This window comes from Anser anser (assembly GCF_964211835.1).
Source record: "Anser anser genome assembly, chromosome: 1".
NCBI lineage: Eukaryota > Metazoa > Chordata > Aves > Anseriformes > Anatidae > Anser > Anser anser.
In genome coordinates this window covers 138950827-138974865 of record NC_139720.1, presented here as the reverse complement: position 1 = coordinate 138974865, position 24039 = coordinate 138950827, and the positions used below count along the sequence as shown (strand labels likewise).

At 40.3% G+C, this 24039-nt stretch overlaps 1 protein-coding gene across 4 annotated transcripts in view; it reads right to left on the bottom strand.

Annotated features, from left to right (window-relative positions):
• The window catches only part of PPP2R3B (protein phosphatase 2 regulatory subunit B''beta), a 51325-nt gene extending 36495 nt beyond the window's left edge, over positions 1-14830 (bottom strand). The window contains exons 1-2 of one of the 4 annotated variants that reach the window (XM_083805245.1): positions 14725-14830; positions 12894-13337 (exon numbers count right to left, since the gene is read on the bottom strand). In XM_083805245.1, the coding sequence (XP_083661371.1) occupies positions 12894-13238 (345 nt within the window). In that variant the 5' untranslated portion in view covers positions 13239-13337; positions 14725-14830. Of the gene's footprint in view, positions 1-12893; positions 13338-14130; positions 14269-14640 lie in introns of those variants that run through there. The other 3 variants (XM_083805247.1, XM_083805244.1, XM_083805246.1) reach the window with 3 other exon arrangements.
• Between the last annotated feature and the right edge of the window lie 9209 nt (positions 14831-24039).

Sequence of the window (24039 nt, the reverse complement as noted above, 5' to 3'; positions counted from 1 at the left end):
ATATATAAAAAACTCTACAATACACAGCTTGTGAGATTTAGAAAAAGGGAATCTATGAAAAGGTACCAGTGAAACATGATTTGTCTTAACTGAATCCTTTTTAACACATGTTGTTAGGAAGTAAGTGATGACAGAAAGCCTGTTCTCTTGGTTTTAATTTAGTATGTAGTTTTTCCCCCACCTCCTTCTTTATTGCAACTTACGAAGATATTTATTTCTCTCAGAAGTAGAGCAAGTAAGGGATTGACTAGGCAAGAGTCAGATGTTGTGGTTGGCATGACCAGGCTATCAACCTGCACAGAACAAAACTGGCTGTCACTTGCTGCCTTTTAGGAAGACCAAATCAACCAACCTGTGGTAACCCTGGGCCACAAGGAAGCCAGAGAGGAGCAGGGAATGCAGCACACAACAGCAGCACGCCTGGAACTTGAGACGAAGGACTGAGGTGTTAGAGTAGAAGAATCCTACTTGGGCAGCAGATGCCAGTTCCAGACTAAGATGTTTGGGGAAGGTCAGGAAGGTTGTATTGCACACAGCAATTGCAAAGCAGATTGCATTTCAGGTTAGGGAAAAAAGGCCTTCCTTTAGAGAAGGAAAATATCTAAGAAAAAGTATCTGCTCACATAAATTGCTCTGATTTCATCCCTTCTCACAAGGTGATAAACTCCAGTTCACTAGTACCATCATGGCCTTGTTCAAAGTGGCCAGATTACATCATTACGATGACTGGCTGCCACAAGGAGAGCTAAGCTGAAGGACTGAAGCTCCTGTTCACCTGAATATGCTGAAGGAACCTCAGTAAGAAATTGTTGTTCTGAACCCCACTTTGAAGAGTTGTGAATTTCAGTCCCTTTTTCAAATGAAGCTCTGAGTCTGTCACCACTTACTAATATATTGTGTTCAATATTTTGGATATTCTGTTTCATTGGTTTAATACCACTTCACAGCCCAAGTAGATGGTACATCAATCCCACTGCTAGCTTAATGTTGTACTAGCCCTCCTGTCACTAGCCTGGTTTCAAACCTAGTAGTTATGTACCTGCATGCAGTATAGTTTTTGAAAGCACACAGGCTACAATATGTGAAGAATCTACATGCAAGTGAACACTTAGTTGCAATGCACTGAGAGGTAAATACACTGGCAGCTCTCACTTCCTTTACACCATCCAAATAGAAAGGTTCTGTACTGTCCCATGTAAGCAGGTACAAGCATTACGAAACGATGTGGTCAAGAGCCCCCCTGTGATCAGTTTTCACCTTCTCAGTCATGAATTAGTCACAGGAGAAAGGGAAAGTCAGCCTCCATCCAGATTGAACTAGGAATGTTCAGGTGTAGTGTTACATTCACCCTAACTCTGAATTCTCTCCAGTGAAAGCTAAGGCAAAATCCTTTCCTGGGTGAAGGGCTGGATGCCAGCCACAAAGCTGTTCAAGTATCCTGGCAGCTTATTATTAGCTAGATAAACAGAAGGGAAGATGCATGCTCAGAGCTTCCTTCCAAAGCTAAAGATACACTCTATGAATGGATCTGACTCAAGGGACTGTGGTTAAAGAGTTCACCACTTTAGCAGTGGTCTGAACATGTACAATAGTGTAATACTTACGTGGCTGCAACACAAAAAGCATTCAGGTTGGACACATTTTGCTAGTGTTTTGGGGAACTTAGAAGAAATAGAAACATGAAGCATAACAAAAAAACCAAAGCATTTGTCTACAGAATGCAGTTTTTTTTTCTATATCTTCTTTCAGTGAAAAGCATATACTGACAGTAGATTTAAAGTCTTAGGAGAGTATCAGAAATTGGCCTTAAATCATACCAAAAAAGCGCATTCAAATATTACAGGAAGCTTCCAAGAAAATAAGCAGCTCAATATGTAACAAATTGCATTCAGCCATACAAAACCTGGGTTCCAGACATCAACCCAATCACACAAGAACCATGGTGACAGCAGGCCCATTTGGCCTTTGGAGACACTTTAAGGCTGCGCAAGTAAACTCGATGGCTACAGTGTGCACTATAATTGAATCCTTCAGCCGGCAATGCTGCAGAAATTAGCTTTCCCCTTAACCCAGAACACACTATCTGCCATATCTCCACAACAGAGAACACATGCAACTTCTCAAAAGGAAATGACTAGTGAGAGGCAGAAGAGAGCAGTTAAGAGAAGATAACTAAGGCAAGGTAACATTTCTGAGTACATAGAACAGATATGAGTTACCATGAGTAACTTAGTACAAAGGGTATATTTCAGATGTTTTACGTGGAAAAGGCACTATTAGTACAAGCAAATAGCTCAGGAAGATATAAAAAAAGGTCAATCAGCTAAAGCTGCTAAGCAAAATACAGCTACTGTAAGGCAAGAAATGCATATAAATGAGAAGTGAGAAATATACCAAGAATGACAAATGGAAACAGCAGTTCTTTGCTAGACGAGAAAAACAAGCAGACAATAAAAAAAGCCCTAAAAGGATGGGTTGCCCCTCTCATCTTCAACAAAGATTGTAACTAGACTATCACCATTACTTAATATTATCTAATCTAGAAATAACTCTTGACAGTGGCCTTTGATATACTGAGAGATGTTGCAACTAGATATTAATTTATGCAAATGAGTCATCTTTGATTGATAATTGCTTGGTTCCCTATTCCTTCCTCCAAAGCTCCACAGTCCGACTGAATGTCTAGCAAGTCTAGATTTCCACATAAAACTTACTGCTGAATGTCACTTGAGTCCTTGTGCAAACATAACACTGGTTGCACAGGCACATTACTTACACTAACCTGCAGATCTTTAACCCAGCAAACCAGTGTTAGTCTACAGACCATTATTGTATCAGCAGCTCTTAAGGTACAAAGTGAAAAATAAGGGGAAGATTAAAAAGATGATGTCCATTTCAGTCAGATTTGATATTATTTGATATTGACCAAGGTGAGAAAACACAGCTTAGGCAGGCTCCCTAGCATCAGCAGTACTGTTCTATTTAACGCTGTACACAGCAACTTCCACTGACGAAGTCTAAGTGAGGAATAACAATACTTCTTGGACAGAAATCTAAAACTTCCGTTCAAGTCTTCACAAAGGCCTTTCAAGGGAAAAAGCTTCTTTATAGGAATGGATTAAAGCCTCAGTTGTCTGTGTGTTATTTTACATTATTATGAGCAATAAACAAAATATTCTCAGGAGAATGCAGTACACAGCAAGATTTAATGATCTTAAATTTTAGTAGGACAGGTCCTGTAAAACATGCCATATTTAGACAATGGGAACCTTGAAGAATAAATAGAAAGCAAAGAACATTCTACTTTTTGATCCATATAACTGCCTAAGCAACCTACGCACATTAACACTTACTGACAAGCTGACCCACTCAGGGGTGGCGATAACCTATTCATATTGATTTTTCGATATTGAAATTAAAAGCATTTTTATTTTCATTGACTAAAATCTATGGCTTGTATAAAATAAGGATGCACAAAGTTGAAACTTATCTATTCTTATATTGATAGATAAGGAAAGGGATTTAATAGCATCCCAGGCATGCAGTTTTCCAAGCTCTTCACATACTTATTTAGCTTGCTCCCTACTAATATATTTTCATTTCAAACTGCTTTGAAGAGATTAGAACAAGATGATGATGTACTTGTGAGATGAATACAACGTACTTGTGAGAAGAATGAAATAAAGCATTATCCATCCCTAACTCTCCTTTGAGTGAGTCGCCTCTAAGACCCAGAGCCCAAACAGTTTGTCCAGCGGTAGTCTGACAAAACCCAAGGGAGACAGTCTACACAGTACAGACCACAGAAGGAATCAAGTTTTCTTTTTTTTTTTTCCTTGAAGGATGCAATGCCTCCACCATGAAACATTCAGACAATAAAAAAAGAGGGAAGACCTGCATGTGCACGTCTTTTCTAATGATTTAATTTTTCCGGTACTCTTGGAGTAGACAAAACAATGCCTGGAGGTTCTTTCCACTGTTACTGGGAGAGTCCCAAGTTTTTAGGAGGTAAGACACTGAACAGCAAGACACCAATTAGATGTAAGATATATGTTGATAGCTCAGGAAGGATGGGCTGATCAGATTCTCTGCGCATTACAAGAAGAATGCCATGTATGTACACCACGCCACAGGCTGTTATCAGATTAGAAGCAAGATAAGATACATGTCACCTTGCTATGATTACACTGCCTGGACTCCAAAGACATAGCACAAGCCTTTTTAGATTGCTAACTGCATCTGGCAGACTAACTTCAGCAAGCGTCAACACGAGATATTATAAAACCAAAGCCTGAAAGTTAAAGAATAGTAATATATCCCACTCAGAACAATTTTCACGTTCTCTGCCATATTAGGAAAAGATTCAGTTCACATTTTATTTATTTGTGCATAGCATAAACAGAGTTTTGATGGAAATAGGTTGCTGGAATGGTCTTTACAGGTGAAACCTCTTTACTATTTGTGATCTTCACATGAACCTACTCATTAGATCATGGAAAAAGCTGTACCCGAACTGATGATGCTGAGGTGGCTGTTAAACAGAGATTGATATAATAAAAATATCTATTTTGGCTTATACAAATTAAAGCTACACCTGCTCTAATAGAATGCTGTTTTTAGATGAACCATGATGCTAATGAAGTGTATCCACAGTGGAAGCTACAGTTTGTACATTTGAAGCTTATCAAGGTAAGCCTATGCACAGCAGAACACATTGAAATGAAGCATCAGTTCAAGCTGATTAAGAATGCCACTTAGGCTTTCCTACAGGAGACAGGTACTTTTATAATGGAGCCTAATTTATGCATTATGCAACTTTTCAAAGTCACACAGACCATTTTGGATATTTACTTGTTTCCAGGTTGGTATTATTTACCTTGTCTCACCTTAATTTAGAAGTTGACAAAGTAATCTGGTATATAAAACATTGTCATTCATGTTCTTAGATTGCCCAGCAATTTATTTAAACATAGGACCAACTGTTCAGTACTTATCACTTTGACATGAACTGAATTTTCAACGAATCCCTTCAAAAATACACATATTATAATTTCATTTCCAAAACTAAAATGATTGGTGTACAACAACTACTTTAATTTGGGCATCATAAGCTAACACCTCATGTAATTTAGTCCCTGAAATCACAAGATAATAATTTTGAGTCAGTGACAGCTGCAGGACAGCTTACCGCATATGCTTTTGCTCCAGATTTCCTTCCCCAAAGATCTTAAGGTAAAAATAAATCAAGAAGTTTAAGATACAGACCTCCTTGTTCTACAAGTCAGCCAGCAAGATTGCAAGTTGTAACTTAACCAACAATGGAATTTCTATAGAATTCCTATAAAGGCCCACTCTTGACCTAAAACTATCATGCCAATGGAGGAAATGGAGAAGCAACAGAAACTATACTGGTTAACAAGGAGCATAGGGTAACAAACCTCATAAATAATACCGAACTAAATAAAGGTCTTGTACTTCCAAACTTGCAAACAGAGTATAGTGGTAAAGAAAAAGGCAAAGAAAGGAGGCACATCAAAGAAGCTGGTCACTGGTAACCTTCTGAACTTTAGCTTCCAGTGTGGTAACTAAAGGGGTGAATGTTACATGTGAAGAAATAAGAATTAAGGATTAAGGCAATTTACAGATATATACCAATACAAACACACCGCCAGAACAGCAACAGTACTCTTGACTAGCAACTTTCTCCATTTTCTATCTTCGAGAGACTTGATGTAAGGTATAAATATTTTTCAAACATTCCACTTTACACTGAAGTTGTTACTTGATAAATAAGCCACTGTTCAATATTTTAGGAGACACCCTTTAGTATGTTAACAGCAAATAAGACAATGATAAAGGTGATCTCCGTTCCAAATCTAAAGTTTTCTAAAGTTTTCAGTTAAAACTTTTTAAAGGTGTTTGATGCAAATGAAGACTATTTATGAATACTAATGTTAGACTGAAGTAAGAAAAACCTAGTCTATTAAGTACCTTCAACATTATTTAATTTCAAAGTTTGCTTGATTTCTTAGTCAATGAGATATGCCACAAGAATAAAGACTATTCACTACATCCAATATGATCATATCCAGTAGAAATTTTTTTTTTTTTATCAAAATCTGGATCAGCTGATTATCAATACAGATCTAGCTTCTATAGGAAGAAAACTGTTTAGAAGCTGTTCTCCTGATTGATAAATTTTAAAAACAGATCAAGTCAAGCAGTTTCATAAGCTTTGCAAGCTTTGTTTTGTCAAGGTGACAGGAAGCCCCAGATAAAGCCTGTTCATGGTGGGCATATTTACCGCTCCATTTTATTGATAGTTTTGCTGTTTCCCTTCTTTGCCCACTCAGAAGTTCTTTCTCTGCATTCTCCTTTCTCATCTATTTCTATAAATGCTGTGGAAGTCTCCTTGTAGTCTTCCAACTCATCTTATTTGTTGCCTGAAACCAGCAGAAGTTTCTATTAAAATCTGCACAGAACAAATACATAAGGCTTGTTTCATACGAAATAGAAACTATAGAACCTAATAGAAAAAGTACGCAAAAGGTTATTTAAGCACATATCTCAGCAGCCCTAAGAGCCCATTATCACTGCAAGTACCCATGGTCAAGAGATGGTACACAGGTGACTCATACTCAAATTTCTACCTATATTTAATACGGAATAGTGATTGCTATGGGAAAGAGGCACATTTAACATGAAGTACCAGCACATACTTATGAACACATCACTTGATCACTGGTTAGCTTTCTGTGGAATAACTTTAAGTTGTATCTGTCGTTGATAGAATACAAACTAATCTTAACTACCAATGCACTATTACCATCTGGTTAACTTGAAGATGAGAACACAATACTTCAACCCAACACAAAGGAGTTATTTGTATATTGTGACACAGTTAAAACATTAAATTTGGTACCTACTTGTTGTGGACTGTACAAAACAATGAATATGCTTAACTGGTATCTTCTCCAATTAAGCTACTTAAGCTGCCGAATTTTCATTTAGTTCAAAACAGTTATGTATGCAAAGCCTCTACTTTTGAAAGACAGAACCATGATATTACCACTGGTATTTTAGAGATTCTTCCTGCAACACTGCTCACTGAAAGTTTCTGTGCAGCCATTTACTACATCCATCAACGGACAAACTAGTTCACTGGATGAACCACATTGTTTTGTACTGAAGTAAGCCCACACATACTTTTGGCCTGAAGATCATTTCTTGCTGACAGAGTAAGTGTAGGGCATGTGGAGGAGAGGTTCTCAAAAATCCAAGATGGGTTCTCAGCTGTGGAGCCTCTTGCATCTTTGAGGCAAAAAAAAGCTATCTTCATTATATCAAGATCTAATTTCGTCCCAGACTGCTCACCTGCTAAAACAATGAACTGTTTCAATGACTGATGTAGATCTATAATTAGCTTAAATGTTTCGAAAGACTGGTAATAGACAAGCAACTGTAAATATCTGCATATAATGATCTCATGCAACTATGATTTTTTTTTTTTTGCTTATTTGCTTTTAAACAACAGTTACTCCCACAGGAAAGAGTGCCTCTGAGTAACCAATTGCGACCAAATATTTGCATTTGTCCTGTGTCAGGAGTCACGAGAATTTTAAATTTAAAGAAAGCCACATACAATTCCAAATTCAGTTTTTCAACACTAGAAATGTCAAAAATGTTAGAACTGGTTGCAGCATATAAGGAATATTTACGAGTTTCCAATAGGATAGATATATCTTCTCTCTCATGTGGAACTGCCACTTTGAAAGAGGACTGTAAGAGATTACTATTTCTTCTAACAAAGTAGAATGTGTAAACAAAATAAATACTATTCCTGCCAAGTGTAATATTAATGTCCCAGGATCCAATATACAGCAATAATAAAGAACACTACCAAAAAGCTATAACAGTGAATAACTGCTTGTCATTTTTACACAAAATGACTAACTGGTTCTCTAATCAGGATAACGATTCTTCTGTTCCAAGCTATTCAGTACAACAAAGCTTAAGAATAATACAGGATATACCACTGGTACTGCTTATGTTGACCATTATTTCACCCCAGTTGAAACTAATAATGATTTTCTAGGAATACCCATAGCTGCAATCTTCCAGACCCTTATACGAACTTCTGGCTGTCCTTCCTTTGTTGGCACCATAGAAGGACCTTTACTGTGAACATGTTAGTGCTGATATCTGTCATATTACCTTGTTATCATCATAAAAGTACATCAGTTTGATACCAGGTTATTTACAGTCTGCTTTTAAGTCACAGGCTTGAGTTGGAAGCCAAGTCTGCCACCCTCCCAACCTAGTGATGGGAGACAGCACTACTAACGCTAGCTTTGCTCAATGCGGAGTTAGGGAGCAGATGTGTTATGCAAGACTGAGTACAGTCTAATCTAGTTTGCCATGCAATCCCAATGCAGTTAGCGTTTCCCAGACTGTACTTAACACTGCTTCTAGTGTTAAGGTATACGAGGTAGCAATTCTGATGCAGGCAACATGCAAGACAAGGCACTTGAAACATCGAGACTAACATCAAAATTTAATAACTACCAAAGTGAATACCTGTCTGGATTTGAAAGCTCATTCCTCTTACTTTTCTAATATTTTATGAACAGTTTCTCTCCTTGTTAGCAAAAGGAGGTTCCCCAAAAACCCTACAGCCCACCTGCAGAACATGGAGCCTGATCTAAAGGATACAGATCTAAGCCTTACTACGTACCCTTTAACTCAAGTCATCAGTTCATTTGTTCCAATAAGCAATTATTAGTGCTGTTATGCTCAAACCTTTGTCTTAATGGTAAATGGTTTCATTTTAGTCTTCCTTTAAACTAAAATGGATTCTAGTAGTATCACTCTATTTGAATTGACTAACTGGAAACTGAAATCCAGCATAAATGGCAGTGATGAATAAAGCTATACCACAATATAGTAAAGCAGTAGGAAAAATTACAAATTAGAGAAATACAAGACAATGAGTTTTAAAAATTGTCATAGCATAACAAGCAGGAACAGGTTGCTTATCAAGGAAAGGATATACAGAAACCAACCTAAGAAGTACCTTTATATTAAAGGTTGACCCTGCAGAGAAATGGAAAATAACTTTGAACTTCGTCAGATCATATCACGTTCTGTCTGCAACTCCCCTCCCTTCCAAAATGCCCATAGGGAATTCTGTGAATTGTTTCCCCAGATGCCTAGCACACCAGCTGGTTTGGATTAAACATCTTGCCTGCGGCATCTTTTAGGCCTTGAGGCCTGGCATTTTTGACAGTGTGATGAACAGTGTACAATTGTGTATACTCCATATGTTTAAGATAATTTAGAGTGCCAGAAACACTGTTAAACCCATGTACAGTAGTGAGAAGGGTTAGAAGAAAGCTACGGCAACAATTCCTCAAGTTTCAAAGTTACAGCCCTAGAATTTCTTGACTATTTTATAGTATACTGTTGTTAAAGACAATTGTTGAAGTTTCTCTATGCCTCTGATTCCTTATTTCAATACATTTAGCATATAAAAAAAATCACGAATATACTTGAACAATATAGAGCGCTAGCAAGCACTTTACATCAGATAATGAAGTTCACCAGAACTTTGTAGTTACTGTGCTTGTACACAAGTTACTTGTGCAACAGACAAGACAGACACCAGCCTCCCTGAGTGACATCATACAAGCAAAGGCAAAGTACCTTTCCTAAAGGAAAATTAACCAAAAGCATCTAAACAAACACTTTTCACCCACATCAAAACATGCTAAGATGAATTTTCATAGTTGAATTCTGTATGGATTTCAAACTGGTGTTCCAAGAAAGCATTCTACAATACTTGGTTTCTAAAAGCAGACAAACTTGTAGCATGAAAATGGCATTTCCTACACACTCATACTTACTACTTAGTAATGACCTGTGGATGTCAGCTTTCTGTTACCAGCTTTACTGCTTGATGTCCTCCAGAAAAGTTTCAATAGGAACATTCCCAGAGGCAGGAGAAGTTGTACAGCAACCTTACCCATAATTAAATGTAGTGATTCAGCTCAATGATACCCAAAACGTATCCTGCCAAAATGAATTTACTACCTGTATATGCTGCATTACAAGAATTCTTTGTTAAAGCTTTCCTTACTGTATACAGAATATGCCTATATTGAGTTACAGAGCCCTAAAGAAAATCATTGTCCAGCTCTTTATGACTGGATGTAAGAGCCCTTTCCTAATGTCACTCTCAGGCACACAGAGTTGAGCAAGTTTTTTTTTTTTTTTAGCATTTTCTAGAACTGTTACTTAGAGTTTAAATCTCAGTCATTAAAGCTACAGTAAACGCTTTCTTTCTTAAAAAAGCTATTCAAAACATTGTCTTCCACTTACAGAAGCATGACAAGGACCTCAAGCTTAAACTCAAGTTAAGTAGGTAAAACCATTGTGGCTCAATTTATGAACACTGATGAAGTGCACAAAGCCAGATGCATCACTTTTGACACTGCAGTGGGTAATTTATGACTGCACAAGAAGGAAAAGGGGTATATTTTGCTTTCTATGAGAAAATCCACTGTCATGACAGAACATGTAATTATGCAGCTCCTGGGATATGTTAAGAGCTGGTGCTTACTCCAAATAAAATTTACATTTCAAAGATTAGGAACCTTTTGTATGATGCTTCAGTTCAGCTGAATAAAGTCACAAATAAGTTTCTTATCGCATAGAAACAATAAGTTTCTTATCGCATAGAAACTTCCCTCCATCCAACTCTTTGGATGAAAAAACACCTATCTACCTATCTAGTTTGCTTCTCAGCACTATACAAGTGATTCCAATTAAGCAAATAATGTTACAACTTCATGAATCTTACTTCTTTATGTTACCCACTTAGAGCAATCAACATACATGAAGAGAAATTACAATAAACAAATTAGTGATGGAATACATCATGTATCAGTGGCTTCTAATGGAAACTCTTCCTTTGCTCGCTTATCTGACACAAGAATAGACCAAGCATCTGCTAACTTTCTACATTTCACTAGAACAGAAAATACGAGGGTATGAACATAAAGGAAAAAGTAAATCAATTGTCATGCTTTGTAGTCTGGGTAGTGATTATGCATAAAATACAACTCTACTATTATAAAGGCAATCTGACAAGCTTCGGACTCTAACTGTGATGTCCTGAATCTAAGAAGTGGGTACTCCAGGTTGAACTAGATTTGAAAATTAATATTAAAAAAATCAAGGTAAAACTTCAGATTAACTGTTTTAGTGCAAAACTGTCACATTGTTATGCCAGTGGGTAAAAATACAGGTATATGCACAGACACCAATAACAGACAATTAACTGACACTCTTAATCTTCCTCAGCTGTGACTGCTCTACCCCTTACCAACCTGAGGTGGCTTCCCTGGGACACGAGAAGGTTTGGCCAGTGGCCTGTGTCAGGCACAGAAGTATGGAGACTGGCTGAGAGCAGCAACCACTTACAGCTTACCCCTATTATTAAGTAACTGGAATTTATAGCACTACAGCAGAAACAGCATGCCTCTGTTAACAACTCCTTTGATACAAGGCAGATCATACATGCAATGCTTAGTTTCATCAGTCACCACACTTTCTATCCAGTGTTGGCTTTTTTTTTTTTTTACTCTTTCTTAAGAGGTCTAGAAATTAGAATGAACTGAAGTGCAAGCCGCTAAAAAACGAGTCAGGCTGGGGGCAGGGATGCCATTCTTGCATAGAAGACATTGTCTTTTATAAATTGAGACCTTCTTAGAACAGAAGCACTGAGTGTACCATGCAGTCCCAAAACAATTACTTTGTTAATATGCAGATTCAGCAGAGCAAAATTTGAGTCTTGCACTAACAATAGTGCCTGGTGTCATCAGACAGAGGAATATTTGCAGTCAAGGCAGTATTTTGTAAAAATAACACTGCAAACAAACATAGGGAACTCACAATTGTAGATAGATGCATTTACAGTGGAAGGGCTTGTTATGGGAAGCATGGTATTTGAAGCATCAACACCTGGCTTTGGTTACTTCTCACAAAACTAAGTTAAAGAAGAGATGGCCAAGAACTGTGATCTGTTTACTAAACTAAATAAATAACCTCTGTACACTATTATGTCTGATAATCTGATAAAACATTAGATATTTAGTATAAAACGTTAAATGCATTTCATGCAGGATACCCTATTAGCCAAGGCTAACTGACCTATCTATCCAAGTTTTGGCTATAAAAATTATTTGTTCACAAAGGCATTATGGAAAACCACTTTCTAAAAGAAAAAAAAAAGTTATTTCTAGCTTTTCTACCACTTGTAGTTTGTTTATAACTTAAGGAACACAGGAAGACAGATACACCAGCCTTAACCTTATTGCACAGGACAATCCTTCAGAAAGCAGGAAGCACTTACCCTGACCTTTCCTTACATCTGCTGTACCCACTGAAGTGACCAGGACATGTACATTATCAGCAAGACAGATCAGTATTGATCATTTGATATTATAGTTCTAACTATGGTAGATACACCAAATTAGTCAGCTGTACCAGATCAGGTGTTTTAAAATGCTTCCAGTTCTGCAGTTTTAAGGAACCAGGGCAATACTTTCTTGATAAAAAAAATACTGGAAATAAAAGCAATCCATTTTTCAGTTTGTCAGGCACATACAACTTATAAAAAGCAACAGAGCTCCAAGGAGCCAAGACAGTCTTTCAGAAGCTCAGGCCACTGAGCACTAATGACATGCCAACATTGGCATTTCATGTTCTGTGGTGCTGCTTCACTTCCAGACACCTCCTGTGGAGGAACTAATTACTTACATAACTCAAAGCCACAGCCGCAAAATTCACTTCAATTTCAACAAATAGGTCTAATAAGAAAGAAACAGACTTACTACTCTGGTTCCTGAAGATCTACGTGTTCCTTTAACATTAGAAATGTTCCTTGAGCTGGATGAAGTTGACAATGGAAGAGTAGTAGAAAGTTGAGGAGGGCTGAAAGACAAAGGTAGTCTGATATCTCCTAACATGCTTTGTTTGGAGTCGGAATTCTTAGTAGCGAACCTCTCATTTTTACTGTTTCCTGAATCTCCATTTCCAATCTCAGTTTTCTCCTCATTCTTGATTCTTCTCAAGCAGTCCTTTAATGTCAGCTGAGTCGCAGGCTGGCTAAACCAGCACAAAAACAGTTCATCCACCTTCATCTTCAATACAGGTTGCAAAACTTTCCCAGGTGTCATTTTCTACAAGTTCTTTCTTGTTGGAAGAAATTCCAAACAAAAGTCTGAGTTATCTACTTATTCCACTTAACTTCCAGTGTTTCACAGAAGCCAGGAGTCCTGTCAAAAAAACCAAAACACTTCTTTAATATTATAGTTTTAACAAAGTGCTGATAGTTATTCCCACGTGATATCAGCAGGCGTGGGGAGAGACGCGATAGCATGCGATTACAAAGGCACAGAAACATTTTGTAAGCACAAGTCATTAATTAGAAGTCGAACCCAGAAAACAGCTCTTCTTAAAAGCATACTTTGTAAGTGATGGAGACTGGAGAAAGAAAAACTGCACCCAAACACAGCTGTCTAACAAGTGTTCTCCAGAAAGGCATAATACATATTCATTGGGACAAACAGTCTTCAAAAACTATAAATGAACTTGGAAATAACTGCCTACAAGCAAACAGCTTATGCGAAGCCTGGGTGATAGCATAAAGAAGATTTAAGAAGCAAGCCTTCCAGTGGAAGGGTTTAGGGGTAAGTCTGAAGGCTGAATTTTCATCCTGAAGGCTGTGCCTGATGTAAAATCTTACACTGCAATATGCCAGTATTCCCAGGTTGAGCTACGCCCAAGCAGGCATCCAAAGATCCTTCCCCAGGACTTAGTACCACATGCTCATTGGAGAGCTTAAGCACAGATTTATTCTGATATTCTCTTTCACAGGTTTTTTAAGGGCCATGTGGAACACAGTGCAACTTGAGGATTGGCATAGCATCATTTCAGGTCAAGTGTTCGCTTAAAATAATTTTTAAAAAGTGTATTAAAAAACAAAACAAAACAGAGGACTGGAGCTTAGACCTGAGAACCAACCCCAGGTTACTATTGCCACCTCTGCAGCCAGATTACTTAACTGACCTGGTAAAACTCATTAAAAAACAGTAGAATTGCAGGGCTTAGCTATTTAAGCCTCTGATGTTTTAGCCCTCACGTTTACATATGCCTTCAGAAGTGCTGACGCTTTAAGCCCTCACTTTTAAAGCCTTCACGCTTATGAACACTGAATCCACGCGCTGAAGGCTGTGGAGATACACAAGTTACGTCGCCGAGGAAGCCCTAAAATGGGCAACACCCGAGCTCGGGCAACACCCAGCACTTGGACTCGCAGCTCAGCCCCCGTCCCGCGGCGCAACTGTAACCCGTGAAGGCTGAGGGGCGCCCAGAGCCCAGCCACCCCGCCGGGCACGCCCCCCGCGGAGCCCGGCGCCACACACAGCACCGGCACCGCCGCGTCAGCGGGCAGCGAGCCGCACACACGCCCCGCCTCTCCCCATCCCCCCCCCCCCCTCGCTGAGGCGCCCGGGGCCGGGCAGAGCCGAGGGCGAGGCCGCCTGCGGCCGCCCTCCGCCCCCCCGCCCAACGGCGCACCTGCGCCCAACGGCAGCAGCACGCGCAACCCCCGCGAAAAAAGGCGGGAAGGAGCGAGCAAAGGGAGGCGCGCGCAGCACTCACCTACCCCGCGCGGCGCCTCCCGCCGCCGCCTTCAAATCCGCGCCGCGCCGCCCCGCCCCGCCCCGCGCCCGCCGCCCCGGCCCGCCGACATCTCGCGAGAGCTCCCCCGCCCCGCTGCTGGGCTGGCGGCGGGAGGTTGCCGCGGTAACGAGGAGGGGCGGGGGGAGGCGCCGCCATTTTGCGCCCGCCTCCCCTCGGGGTGTGGTGGCGTTGTCCGTCCGTGTCACCGTGTGCGCGCAGCCTCCCCCCTGCCCTCGCTCCGCCGTGAGCTTGTAGGGCGGCGATGCCAAGTCCGCAGTTTCCGACCTTTGGGTCCTCACTGGCTGGTTTGCTGAGAGGAGCTGGGAAAGTACGCCAGCTCTTACCTCTGTGTGTGGTTTCCAGCTGCTAGAGCCGCTTCAAGGAGAATGCAAAATGTGTCCTCTGCTGCATTTCTACACGAACGATTGCTCTTGTTGCCATTGCTATTACATAATTACAAGGGGAGGTGGAAATAAGCAGTAGCAGATGAAAAGACGGCTAATACCTCGCTTAAGACAGCACTGCTTGTCAGTCTCTTTAAAAACCTGTTTTGGGCTGGGTAGCAAACAGAAAACCTGTCAGCTTTCACGGGCACGTTGGTGAGGCTCTAGGTACAGAATCACAGAATCACCTAGGTTGGAAGAGACCTCCAAGATCACTGAGTCCAACCTCTGACCTAACACTAACAAGTCCTCCACTAAACCATATCACTAAGCTCTCCATCTAAACGTCTTTTAAAGACCTCCAGGGATGGTGACTCAACCACTTCCCTGGGCAGCCCATTCCAATGCCTAACAACCCCTTCAGTAAAAAAGGTCTTCCTAATAGCCAACCTAAACTTCTCAATGGCTTTTTACATAGCATGGCCTTGCCCAATGCAACTTTTTCCTTCGTGTTTTGTACATCAGAGGGTCATCTATATTTTTACCTCAGATCCCTACTTGCATTTCCCTATATTTTCCTTATGCGGCTATGCTTCACTTCTGCATTCTGCTTTCTTTAACATGGGAGGTGCTCTGAACATTTATGACAGGTTGATGCCACAGATCCTTGAAATACTATTGTGGAACTGAGGCTGTACTGGAGATGGTACCATTTACATATCTCCATGGTTTTGATTGAAGGCCTAAGGATGCAGATGAGGTTAACACAGGATATGTGAAGGGATGGCCTTGCTTTCTAATTTCTGGGGGCTTGGCTAAAGGACAAAGAGAAGGAAGAAACAAGGTGAAGCACGAGATTAGATGTCACGAGAGAGATCTGAGAGAGATCAATACAATTATATTTTGATAATACTGAGAATATTAGCATTTGACAAAAACAGTGCTTCCGTTGTAAGTATTTTGAATGGCTTTGACTTATTGCTGTAGATGCCAAAATGCATTTACACAAGCCTTCAAATGAAGTTCTGCATTCAAGAAAACCTGTGAGGTGTTGGAATTTTTTGAGGGAATCTCCACGTTTTGAAACAAGGTAGTGCTTCGTTTCCTGCCCGTTGGTTGGTGAAGTTTAGAAAGTATGTTTTGGACAAAAAAAAAAAAAGGGTAAAATGGCATTATTCTAAACTCGTGTAAAGCATTCAATATAAAGTAGAGGAAGCAGGTGTCAAAGTGTGGATAAATCTGTAAATACTGTGGAAGTAGCTTTAAAGCAGGGGAAAGGAAAATGAGAGCTCTGTTGTGGATCACAGTAAGATTTTTGGCCTGGAACTGAAGGGCTGAATTAAGAAGACTGATAGCAGAGCCACAGACATGGAACAAAGAGGACTTTTAAAACATTTTGAATGCCTTTGAAGCATTCCTTAGTGATGGTGTAGCCATCTGTTGATTGACATGTTGAAGACAGGTGGCAAGAAGGGGATCAGAGAGTGAGTTGACAGAGTTGTAGAGTTGGATATCATCTGCATAGAGATGATGCCCTTTGTTGAAACTGGCAATGAGATCTCCCAGAGGAAAAGGAGAAATAAGAAAAAAGAAATGAAAAAATATCTGAGAAATACACACAGTCACAGTATTCTCCTGTGCACGCTAGTGTATATTCAAAGCAATTTAATTCTGACTTTATTAGAATTTGTCATGATTAACATTGGTATGAGAGAGGAATCAATTCCACATGTCTTCTGTTAAACTAAAGTGCTTTGGGCGCCATCACCAAGTCATAAAAATACTTGCAATTGACAGGGATATTTTGAACATGCCTCTGGATGGATCAGGTCTCTTCAACAGTATATCTGCGATTAGGGATGTGTGTTTGGAGAGTTATATGAGCCCCAAAAGTTAGCCCAAAGTGGAAGAATACCTAAAATTAACCTCTTTGTTCTTCCACCAAGGACTGAAACTTGAAACTCATTTTTGACCACGATTTCTCTGTTTTTGCTGGCATGGTAAGTAGAGAGGCTGTGCCTTTTCTATGTTGGTTTCAATGTAAGGAAAACAGAAATCTTTTCTGTTGTGTTACAGTTTATGTGAAATATCTCTGTTTCAAGGATGGGCTCCTTTAAAAGTCTGGTTGAATAATTATGATCTATAGAAATACCGAGTATGCAATATCCAACTGACACCTGAAAGTTAAAGTGACGGGGTCACGGTCAGTGTTGTTAAAGATGCAGACTACTTTTAGGTAAGTCGGGAATCTCTTTATAAGAGGTGCAGGAGAGTGCTGTACCGGTGTAACTCGCACCAATTATTAATAAGGGGGTGATTGTGTGAAGCTACGCTGGGCAGTGGGGCTAATACACCCAAACTGGTGTGTCCATGTATTACAGCACCTCCCTGTAGTTTTTGGAGGTGCTAACTGGTGCAGAAACTGAGGAGCCACGTTAGTTTCCAGTTCTTGTTGGTTCTGTTGCACACAGCTTATTTCTGATCTTGTTTTACCAGTGTTGATGCTCAAAGTGGTCCCAGCAGTACAGATAATGTGCATGAATGGCTAAACGTCAAAGTCCTTTGCCCTGCTTTGTCACTCTTGCCGTGACACGAGGCAGTGGTGTTCATTGGGAATATTCCTGCGCTCTGTCAGCATATCACGAACAAGAAGGGCTGGGCTTTTTCCCTTATAAACTTGGGTATGTACAGCTTAGATATGTGGGTAAGAAAGACTTGTCTGCGCTCCCTTTGTGCTTGGTGGGAGTGAAGAGGCATTTCTAAGGCCTGATTAACTTCATTCTGAGGTAGACATCTAACATAAGTCAGATGAATCATGACTTTAAAGTGCTCGTTTTTCACTACTAAATAAGGATACAGATTGTTGTCTGAGGTATCCACAACCGCATTTTCGAAGTCTAAAGTTAGGTCAGGTAAATGCTTTTGCAGTAGCAAGCATAACTCGTTGCACAGGGCTGTGCTAGATGTAGCCTTATGCAATCTCGAAAGTAGAGTTGTCACTGTTCCACAGGGCATGTAAGGTTGAGGTGAAATTCATGCTCTAGATCAAAGTGAGGTTCACCCGTCAGGATCTTTCTGAGTCCTTATTCTAGAGCTTTTCAAATGCATGTTATATGGGGAAGAGAAGTACAGTATTTCCTTAGGACGTTGCTTTAAGAAGAGTATTTAATTTCGATCAGTGTTCTGACAGTGCTTTTGCTGACACATTTCACAATTTTCAAATTCAGGCATCTGAAGTTAGGTTCTAACCTATATATAAGAACGAAAATAACTGTGTCCTGATTCCCTAATGTGTTAACTTAGTTGGAAGTAAGTGTGCTGAATATTTCTGACAAGCTGGTCACTTTTTTTAAGTTGCTATAATTGAAAATTTTGTCCAGAAGTGCTCATTGAGGATGTGCTGCCAAGGTGATGTTCCTCATAAACCTGCTTACGGTATGCAGTCAGAGAGACTTGAGGGGAGTGCAAATGCTGTGTTCCACTTACTGCAAGATAAAATCTAGCATTCTGTCACTCAAACAAAAATTGTTAGTCCTGGTACTATTTTGGGGAGGGGGGCTGGAATGGAGAGGACGTTGGGTGCTTTATGCAGCCTCGCTTAAAGTGAAGGCTAAGAAAATGTTAATAACTGGGAATCCCTTAAACTACCCACCCATACCAGCTAACCATGCCACTTCATCCTTTCTTGCAGCTGCTTACCGAAAATAGAGCTAGGATGGTGAACTGCAGATCATATGGCCTCCAGAAGTAGCATCATATGCAGAGAAAAAATGTCAGCAATGCTGACTTGGTGCACATGTTTTGCAGGCAGCTATGCTCTGAGAAGAACATGAGAGTGAGACCTGAGGCTTGAATTTTGTCGACCTACCACTTTGAGGTGGAATACTGCAGTTGTATCAGTTCTGGTTGATTGCTTGCAGATTTGCAGCTCCTTCTGTGCAAATGGGAGGTATAATTACAAATTCCTTTGTAGGTTATCAGTTTGTGTCCTGGCTCCAGGCATTTCAGCATTCCGTGTTTGCAAACACATTTTATTTCCACTTTAGCACACTGTGTAGTCAGACTAAGGCCTGATTGCTGGCTTTCTCTTTACGTGAGTGGTTGGTTTCATGTGGGAGTATTTACATTCCTGCAGGAAAAAAGAAAGAGAGTATAAAATGCAGATACTGTAAGAGCAGGTGCATTACAAGCCAAAGTAGAAAATTGGTTCAGCAGTTGTTTTCCGCCATGGCTTTAGATTAATTCTACTGCATATCACTGCAGGGCTAGCAGTGAACATTTCTTGAACATTTTGCTGAATTACTATCAGTGTGATGTTTTTTCCACAAGGCCCCTGGCTCAGGCAATGTTTACAGCAGTCCAGATGTGAAAGCTGGTTCCTCATTAAGTCCCCCTGATCTTCTAATCCCAGGTTCACGTATTTCTAGTGCTGTATTTTATCCGATGGTTTTATCTAGCATTGTACCCAGGTCACCTGGAGTTTATGGAAAACTGCTTGAAATGCAGTCTCTTGGGTGGTGTTTAACAAGGTGTGCATGAGGATGTTTATGGGGTGTGAGAATGGGAGCCTATTCATTCTCCATGCTGAGTGTTACCGAGCCCAGTTTTCTTCCAGCCTTGTCCTGGTGCAGCCATTAGAGGGAAGAGCAGGCTCTCCGCTATTGCAGGCAGCAGCGTGCAGCATCTGCCAGCTACTTTCTGCTACCATGCTGTAAACCGTGCCTGGCTGCCTGGCCCACGCACCGCCACCACCTGGCTAGGACCCAGTCTGAAGAGCTGAGAATTAAACTTGTTTTGGGGTGGAATATGCATTTCCCTGTGTATCACCAGAGCAGTCTTTGTGAGATTGCCAGGGGAGCAGTGTAAAACAGATAATGCCTCTACTCACTTTCTACCCTGACAGTTCTAAACAAATGCAAGTCATGTGACCGGCAAGTATATTTTATCACTTGGCATACAGAAGGCTTTTTGAAATAATGTGTATTTCTAGGGGATGGTCTTTGAATATTTATGTACAGTCTTTGAATATCTGTGTACATACATCTGTACATAAAGAAAAACTGCAGTAAAACATAGGATTATGCTGGCTACTAGTGCGCTAATTAGCTCCATGTACTAAAAATAATCAACATAGTTAATTGCTGGATTACAGCACAATGAGAAGCAGACACCTAATAAATCACACTTTTTATTATTATCTGTTAAGTATCTGGCTACTTGAACAATATTTTACAACTTTGGTTAGATTTACTTTGTGCACTTCAAAGCCAGTAGCAAAACTTCCAGTTCTCATAATGCTATGGGATCAGACACTTACGCTCAGGGGTTTTTAATTCACCACTGCATTAGTCCAGTTCCAAGATCTGATCTGTGATTTGACCACTATTTTCATTCAGCAAAATTAAAAGATTAGCTATTCCTAAATTTATGAGCTAATTAGTACACTAATACAAACCACATTTATCATTTTCCTGAGTTTGCTTAATCCTTCTTTGTTACAAAAGTCAGCTCAGATGTCCATAAAAGCTTATAGGGGAAAAAAAAAAAAAAAGAAAAAAAGATTTGTTTTCATTTCCATTAGGGAAAAGTAAAAATTCCAAAAGATTTTGGGTAGACAGAGCCACATTCTTTGGCTCTCATTAAAGTCTTTTTAGTTACAGTATTTAGAGGAAGAAAACACTGCAGCTCTAGGCATAGGTCTGCAAGGTTGCCAACACCAATAATTTTATCACAAGTTTAATAAGATTTAGTATTTTTCTTATAAAGCTGCAGCTTCAGAGTCTCATGATTATGAAACAATATTATCTTCCATTAAATATGCATGTTAAAAAGAGCCCTTGTTGCAAAGAAAATCTAGGAAATATAAAATAAATGTCTCAAAAATTCTAATTAAAAATTATAGGAGCCCCAAATTAATTATTTTACAATCGAGATTTTAGAAGCCATCTCAGATTTTGAGAAGTGTTTATTCATCTAGATATTGTGCCAGTAGCATCATTAATTCCAGCAGTGTTGCTTTTCAAGTGTTTCTGCATAGGATCTGGTGCTACATTCTTGATTTTATTTTCTTACTGTAGAAATTTAGTTTAAGAGACAAAAACCTACATGTTTTTGTGATTTAAATGCACCAGAGCACTGCGACTTAGGGTTAAGAGTCGGTTCCATATTTCAGATATTGGAGCCAGACAGCAATTCAGTCTAATAATGTGCATGTCTACTATTTCCTGAAAATTTGCTGGTACATGACCCCTTATATGCATATGCGTGACCCTACAACAAACTCTGTTATGTGGTGCCAAAAAATGGCATTAGCTTCAGCTGCTTTATTAAATTGCTACCCAAGCTGGCTTGCATTCACAGTGAACAGGACACAGCGTATCCGCAGCTACTGCCTGGTGTGCCAGCTCATATGGGAGCCTCCGCTCCCGTCCGCATTTGCTGGAGTTAGGAACAGAGGAAGAGCAAAAGCCCTCTGAATGCTGGGCTGGGGTATTTCGCACGCTGCTATGAGGTTGCTTGTCCTGCTCTCAGAAGAAGGCACTCCAGCCGTGCTGCCTCCTGCGTGCCTTGAGCCCGGTGAGTCCTGCTCTGGGCCCCGTCTCGCCCAGCGACTGGTGATGCAGAGTAGTCGGCAGAAAGCGGTCTGGTTTTTAAGAAGCACTTGTCTATTAGGCTGCAGCTGTGCCTGACTATACTGTTCCCAGCTAAATCTTCTGTCCCTTCCCTTCAAGGTTAGAGAAGTAGGGCCTTGTCTCCCTTCAAGGAGACAAGGTTAGAGAAGTACGGCCTATAATTAATGTTTAGCTTTTAATATTATCAGCTGAAAAGAGAAGCAAATGTGGCAGCAGACAGCAATTGCCAAGATACAGAATACAGTGTTTAAACTCAGAAAAATCTCAGTTATTAGAAGAACACCAGAGTATTTTGAAAAGGAGAAGAAAGAAGACAGGGTTTGTATAATGTCCCACATGGTCCTAGGGAAAATAATTTAGGCTAAATATTCTTTGGATGTATGGAGAGCATTTGCAGGGCTAAATTTGTCTGGGTGACACAGACGTTGCTGGGCTTGAGCTGGGTTCCTGATCTGACCTGCCTCCAGAGGAGCCTGTTGTTATCCCTTGGTAGTGAAAGGTCCCCGTGTCCTCAGGCTAAATAGGCCTTTGGGAATAGCCCCCATGGTAAGATAAAACCAGATTGTATTAATTTCAGCACGAGCATTCCCTGACTGCTAGCGCCTCCTCCCACAGCCCTACTGTCCTGGCTGTGTGCGTACCTCGTGCTTCCGCAGGGAAGAGCGCTAAGAACTCTTATGGCAGGATCAAGAGCTGAATGCAGCTTTTCAACAAAATACCTTTTTTTTTTTTTTAATTTCCTTTTGTACTGTTGTACAAATTTCTCTCTTACACATTTTGTATTCACACAGAGAACTTCAAAGAAGAAGTTCCAAGTAAATGTCAACAGAAGTAAGCACATGCAGCACATTATCCTTACTGTTTTGGACTGTGAAATGCAATTTATAGGTTAGTCAGAAGTGTGTGCTTATTTCCCATCCCATTTAGGACAGAGAGCAAACGTACTTGAATTACTTCAAAACTGCATGCTTAAATCCTGATCTATGACAAAGACAAACATATCTTAAGTTCAGTATCTTAAGTAACGTATCTTAAGACAGAGTATCTTAAGTTCATTTTTGTGTTTCTGGTTATTTCTGGTGTTTTACACACCCAGCGCTTTCTTCCTTTGTGTATCTCTTTGGTATCAGTTCATATTAACTTATAAAATCATGCGTTTTAGTGCCTTCTGTTCCTGCTAGTCCTGAAGAGGTAAGGGCCCTGGGAACAGTAGTTGGACTTTTTTTCTCGTTCATCGGTGTAGCTGTTAGTGGCTTTCATTGCAGAGCCTCCCTTACACCAATACAATGATGACATGTAATGTTTGGTTCCTAAATTGCCCTTATGGGGCTAAGTTGGAAAAATGAAGCCTATTTTTTTTTAAAAAAAACAACAATCTGGAACTTCACTGAAATGAATATATTCACGTGTCTCTTTAGGTTCTGTTCTTCTCCTATTACTCCGTTGCTGGGGGATCACAAGTTACCACTCTGAGCATTCACCGTTTCCTGGCAATCTTTCTTAATTTGAAAGAGTTAGTTCAACATCAGGAGCTTCTGCTTTAAAATGTTTTTGTCATGTCCATTATCCCTGGTAGCGGGAGCATGTAGGCCATTCCTGAGAGTGCTTATGTGCGTGCTTTTTCCGCATGCCTCACCCCCTCAGCTTTACCCCGTGGCTGTGAAACTGCCCGAGCTGTTAAGGTAAGCTTATGGGTTTTGCACAGAAAATCAGTGGCCAGTGAGGAGGCCCAGCGTCGTGCAGAGCTCTGTATTTCCACGTAGGGAGCTTGAGTAGCAATGTTCCCCCTGGCTTGTGAAGGCCACCTCGCATCTGTGGGCCGTGGGGACGTCTTCCTGAAGGGGAGAGGCTCATCTCTGCCCTTCCCGGTCAAGGGGTGGGCACCAGCTGCACGCGTGTAAGGGGAGGGAATGAACACGGACCCGGCTTCCCCTCCTGCACCAGCTGTAGTACAACCAGGAAGGGCAGCCCGCTACTACGTTTGTAACACAGTGCCTTAACATTTAATTGCTGCATTGCAATTTTAATTAAATGCTCGTGGCGCCGACGGTTAATCATTCCTTGTGGCTTAAGTACTCCAAACAAATAGAAAATAAATAACTTTAATTAAGTATTTAAAAACAAGACGGGGTAATTCCATGCATCTCTAGAAGAAATGAACTATTGATGGAGTTTTTAAAACCATATTCATGCAGCATCGTTATCCTCTTGTTTTCCTGGAGACATCTTGTCCACATCCAAGTGTCCAAGCATGCTACATCAGGAGGGTGGTGCCAAGC